This window comes from Octodon degus, unplaced genomic scaffold, assembly GCF_000260255.1.
Source record: "Octodon degus isolate 3935 unplaced genomic scaffold, OctDeg1.0 scaffold00067, whole genome shotgun sequence".
Lineage (NCBI taxonomy): Eukaryota > Metazoa > Chordata > Mammalia > Rodentia > Octodontidae > Octodon > Octodon degus.
In genome coordinates, this window is record NW_004524643.1 from 11,743,429 (window position 1) to 11,749,553 (window position 6,125).

A 6,125-nucleotide genomic window follows, 5' to 3' on the forward strand; every position below is an offset into this window, starting at 1 on the left:
AAAAAAAAAAAAAAAAAAGAATTCGGACAAATACTTCCACGCACGGGGGAACTATGATGCTGCCCGAAGGGGACCTGGAGATGTCTGGGCTGCTAAAGTCATCAGGTGAGGGAGGTTCCTGGGAAGCTGGGCCTGGGTGAGCAGAGAGGGCCTGGCCTGGACAGCCTGGAGGGGCTTCCTCTTCCATGTGGAGCCGTTGCTTGTGAACACTGTGCCCCCTCCTCCTTTTGTCGCAGCTTCTTCTGTGCACTTAGTGCTGGGCCTGATTGCCTGATGGGAATTTTTGATTCCAAGTCCCCCTTCTCTAATGCTGTCCACCCAATGTAAGGATGTGCTGGGCATGGGTGCCAGACAGTGTGTGCATACCTTGCCTTCCGCTGCCTTGATCTTGCAAGGCTCCTTTGAGAACCATTCTGGGGAGATGGGAGCCAAGAAGGTGGGGCTGTTGCTTATCAGCCTTGTTATTAATTTCTGCTCATCCTGTCATGATTGCAGTGATGCCTGGGAACGTATTCAGAGTTTCCTGAGCTGTGGAGCAGAGGACACGGCAGCCAACCAGTTTGCCAATGAATGGGGCAGGTGTGGCAAAGACCCCAACCACTTCAGACCTCCAGGTCTGTCTCACAAGTACTAAGCTTCCTCCTCACCATGCTGTCAAGAAAATCCTGCTGTGACCTCTTGAGGGCCGGGCCATTTTTTGAACTAGTTACTTATTTCGATGTCCTTAGTGCTTGAAATAGAATACACAAAAATATTTAATAAATGCTTGTGAAATCTTATTTGTTTTATAATCTGGGAAAAGCCATGTGGATGATCTATAAATATGATTGTTTTTATTTAAAAAAAAAAATCTGGGGTTAGCTCAGTAGAATAAGCACTTGCCTGGCAATCACAAGGGCCTGAGTTCAATCCCTGGTTCTGCCAAAAGAAAAAGACAGAGGCCTGAGGAGATGGCTCAGTGGAATAAGCGCTTCCCTGGCAAGAGAGAGCGAGAGAGAGATCTGACACTAGTTATAAAATAGAAATCTGAGAGAAAATTAACTCTCTGTACACAGACCACAACTAATATATGCCTACATTATATGTTGCATAATACAGAGATGATAAGAATATTTTATGACCAACTTAAATGATGGTTTAAAAGTACATAAAATTTCAAAAAAATTTTTTTCATTTATTTATTGATTTTTATATATTTAGGACAGAGTCTATAAAGTCTACAGGGTCTCTACATAGATTGGACTAGTAGTGATTCTCCTGTCTTCGGCCTTTCAAGTGCTTGGGATTATAGGGGCATACTACTACACCCAGCCTCAATTGCTGTCTGAACACACCCCACGTGCGGGGCCCACACGGCGTCCTGTGGAATCAAACCCTGGCTGCTGCACCCTGCTTAAGCAGGAGCTTTAGTCCACTGAGCTATGTGGCTGCTTTCTCATAAGGAGACGCAATACCCAACGCCGCAACTCAAACGAAAAGAGGTTTGCCTGGGCCCAGAGTGTGTAGAGGTTTCCGTCCAGAGTCAGCAGGCTCCAAGCCAGAGGGAGCACTGGGAGGGGTCTCAGAGGAAAGATACTCAGCTCATGGGAGAGGGAGGCAGGCAGTGTGGGAGGATCCGGCGAGCAGATGTGCCCTCTCTGCTCATGCCCCATGGGCTCCAAGCAGAAGGCAGCTATGAACTCCCATAATGCATTTGATTTCCAAGTACATGGGGCCTCGGGGGAGAATTTAGCTCTAAGCCATAACACTTGCACAGGCTGGAGGTGTAGCTCATTGTAAGAGTACTTCAAGGCCCTGGGTTCAATCCCTAGTGCGGTAAAACAAAACAAAAACAACAGAACAACAAAAACCCCACCTTCACATATATGAGGTCACATCCTCATTCCTTCAGAGGATGTATTCTCAGTACCACCCCCAGGGGTTCTCACAGTGAAAGAAGGAATCCCTCCTCCCAATCCATATGGAGGGTGGAGAGTGGTAAAGGCCTGAGGAAGAAGCAGCCAGTAGTTGCAGAGAACACATCACTGTGTCAAGTGAACTGTAGAGAGACGTCTCCAGCCATTCAGCAGGGCACATATGATACATCCAAACATACACGCAGATCAGCTTTACATATCTGCTGGGCCCGGAGAACATGAAAGAACCTTACGGAAATATCAGGCAAGAGATGACTCCAATCCTGTGCACGTGAGGTCCAAAGAGGAAAACCAATTCTCCAAGTATGTATGTGGGTATCTGACTTAAACAAAGGTTGGGAAGACATTAGGAAATTATTATAGCAATACCACTAACTTACAGATGAGTTTAGGACTAATGACTTCTTTTAAAATTATTTTGTTGGGCTGGGGAGATGGCTCAGTAGGATAAGCGCTTGACTGGCAAACGCAAGGATCTGAGTTCAATCCCCGGTTCCACAAAAAAAAAAAAAAAAAAAAAAAAAAAATTATTTTGTTAAGTATAAAACTCTACAGTAGATGTTTTTTTTTTTTTTTTTTTTTTTTTTTTTTTTCCTCGAATGCCTTCAGGGCACTTTTGGCCAGCGGGAGAGTTGTGAGGTTCGAACTCCAGCAACCTGAGGCTGACAGCTTTGTGGAAGCAGCCACTTAAAGGCCTGAGCTAGGGCCAGGCCCCCTACAGTAGATGTTTAAGATAAGCTCTCTAGCATAAACCAGCAACAACAGACTTGCTCACATAGATTGATACGATTGTGGGTAAATACAGCCTATGGGAATATATCTATCCCAACAATAGTTTCATGAGAGAATTTGCTTTGTATTTATTTGTAACTAAAACAAAGGTTTTGTTAAACAATGCTACCAGTTGGTACACACGATGGCCTCTGACATTTTTCCTTCTACCCTAGTCTAGTTTGTCTTTTAAAAAAATGCTAGTGATGAGCCAGCCACTAAACCGACTTCAAAGCTCAAACTATGAGTTGCCGCTCTTGAAAATTACTGTTTTGCAAAGAGCTTCCGCTAAACATGAAGCTCCCTTTAGTGTAGAACAGTTTCTGTTTCTCTACAACGGTATCTGTACCTGGCACTGTCAGATTTAAAAGATTTTTTTTTTAGCTTTGTAGATGTAAAATAATAATTTATATTGATTTTAATTTATACTTCTGTGATTTTTAATGAATCGGACTTGAGTGTCTCTATATATTTTTCCTTCAACTGATTTGTGTATTGCCTTTTCTGTTTTGTCTGTTTTACTCTAATGGTTTGCTCCCTTCTTAGTGATGAATAGAACTTTTAGACAATTAGTAAGTCATGCCTATTATACATTACAATACCTCCTTCTAACCTGAAGCCTTAAAAAGAATTATCTTGTCTTATGTTAAGCTATAGTGCAAAACACAGCAGTCATTTACATTAAGGACTTTGCTTTGTCTCTTTCAAGGAAATCTTTTGTATTTATGATGTTGTGAAAAGCATACACTGTGCAGTAGTCTCTTTGAGAAGCTTTAATTTCCAATCTTTAGTTTTAGTTTCATTTAATTCTTTAATCCATGCAAAACTGACTTTTGTTAAAGGCTTAATTTTCATTTTTTATAGATTATTTCCAAGCATTAATCATTAAATAATTTAATCCCATGGCTATATTTTCCTTTTCTGCAATTTCACTCCTATCATATATCAAGCCTCCTCATAAGCAAGGGAACATGGGTTCAGGGATCGATTCCTCTCATCCACATGCGAATCCTTGCACCAAGACCACACTGCATTTTAAGTATCGACAGATGATAGTGCTCCCTCTTTCTCTGCTTTACTTTTATCCTTAGCACTTATTACTCTCTTACATATTATGTTAATTATCTATTGCAAGAGTAACAGACATTACAAAACTTAGTCCCTAAAGATAAAGGTGCTACTTGTCTTGCTTGTAGGGGATGGGTGGGAGGTTTCAGGCTGGTGTTGCCAGCTCATTTATGCCAGATGGATCATGCTGGATGGTTGGCAGGTGCTGGGGCTGGCACCATCAGGCCCAGCTGAGATTGCTGGCTCTCTGTCTCCATGTGGGCTGTCCTTGTTGAGCAGACAGCACTGGGTGCTCACATGCTGATGCCTCCAGAGGGCGGCCCCAGCAAGCACAAGCGCCTACCAAGCATCTGCTTTTATCACTTTTGACAATGTCTCACTGGCCAGAAGAGTCACGTGGCCAAGCCAGCCTGAGGGAGAAGGGATAAACCCTCCCAAGGGCACAGGGATCAGGAGATGAGCTCCATTAGGGACTGTCAGGTACTAATCCACTATCCATATTATATATATTTACCTGTTTGTTGATTGCCATCCCCTATCAGAATACAAGCATACCAAAGGCTGGACCTTTTCTCTTTCCCTCACCACCTCAACCTTAGGACCTAAAACAGCGCTCAGCAGACAGCGCGTGCTCAGCAGTTAGCACTTTCTCAAACATCTAGCTTCTCTCGGCGTGTTGATCTTCTACACAGGAGGCCTTTCAGTCAGGGCACATCTCAGCCTTTCCCCCTTGCTTACCACTGAGGAGCATGCTTAGCTTTGATCTCCAAAGGTTTAAGCGAATGGCTGTATTTTCACAGAGCCAGGTGAACCCAAACGTTGCTCAGCCCCTGAGTGCACAGCTAAAACTTTCAGGATAATTCTGGACTACACATCCTTCTTGGTGGATTCAGTGTTTTCTGGGTGACCTAATTATGACTTGGACCTCAAGTACATTCTCTCACAGTGAACCACCGTCACTGGATGACTCAAGTCCATCAGTGGTAGACCTTGAGGTGGGCTTCGGGAGCTCGTCAGGTCCCCTGCAGCCAGCACGGTGCTGCAGATCGAAAGCAAAGAGGCCTTTCAGGAAGCCCTGGCTGCCGCAGGAGATAAACTTGTACTAGCTGATTTCTCAGCCACTTGGTGTGGGCCTTGCAAGATGATCAAGCCTTTCTTTCATTCTCAGTCTGAAAAGTATTCCAACATGTTGCTCCTTGAAGTAGATGTGGATGATCGCGAGGACGTTGCTGCAGATTGCGAAGTCAAGTGCGTGCCACCCTTCCACTGGTTTAAAAAGGGGGAAGAAGGTGAGTGAGTGTTCTGACGCTAATAAGGAGAAGCCTGACACCACCATTAATGAGTTAGACTAACTGTGTTTTCTGAAGAACGTAACTATCAGCTGTTTAAAACTTTTAATTTTTTTTTAATTTACAAAAAATAAGAATGGAAACTATATACCCAACTGCCATCTGATTATAAATGACAGGGCCTGGGGAGATGGCTCAGTAGAATAAGTGCCTGCCTGATTATAAATGACAATAAAATTTTAATTCTTCCTTTTTAAAAAAACAAAGAAGGAACAACGTGGGGGAAAGTTATGATTGACCCAATGGGGAAGCGAGTCACGTAGCAAGGGTTAATGGAGAGAACAAAGAAGTTTTAGGAAAGCATGGATCCGGAGGCCTTGATCACCCACCAGGTGGCTGATGTCTACTTAGACTTTATCAGGCCAGGTATAGCCACTTATCTAGCCCTTGGGTTGGTCCTGATCACTTTGCCTCTGTCTTGAGGCCTGACCACTGTCTTTATCCCACAGGTGTGTCTCCGGCCACAGCTGTAACGTGATTTCATCTTTGGTACTGATTCCCTTGAGGGCCTCACCCTATCTGACTGCCTGTATATTTCCACCTAACTTAGCCACCTGTGATACTATTGCCCACAACTGAGGACAGAGAGGCTCCAAATATCTTAGAAGAGCACCCAGGAAATGATTCAAGCCTCGCAAGCTCCGAGGCTTGTGCAGAGGTGGTAGTGCAGGCCTTCAGCAGCCAAACCCCTCTCAGCCCTCTGATCACGTAAAGAGAAGACCGAGGACTGAACGGGAGAGCAAGCAGTGCTGTCCATCTGTGGGGAATACAAGATTCGTGGAGATACGCAATCCTTTCAGATGGAATTGTGGTGCTTCACAGAAAATGGATGCCTTTTCAGACCCCAGCTGAGGGCACACCATGTTGCCAAAACAGTCAGCTGAGCCAAGTGCCTGGTGCAAACAGAGGAGGTGTGGAAAGGGAGCTCTTGAGACAGCAACTCTGACAAGCATGCTAGTGCTTGCTTCTTTGTCACCTAGGGATTTCCAAAGGGTGGAGTAGTCCATGCCAGGAACTGGAG

The 6,125-nt window shown here is 44.4% G+C and overlaps 1 protein-coding gene across 1 annotated transcript in view; it reads left to right on the forward strand.

Moving 5' to 3' along the window:
- The window catches only part of LOC101583528 (serum amyloid A-3 protein-like), a 1,656-nt gene extending 1,022 nt beyond the window's left edge, over positions 1-634 (forward strand). The window contains exons 2-3 of the mRNA XM_012515509.1: positions 20-105; positions 496-634. Coding sequence (XP_012370963.1) covers positions 20-105; positions 496-634 — 225 coding nt within the window. The remainder of the gene's footprint in view (positions 1-19; positions 106-495) is intronic.
- Positions 635-6,125: the final 5,491 nt, after the last annotated feature.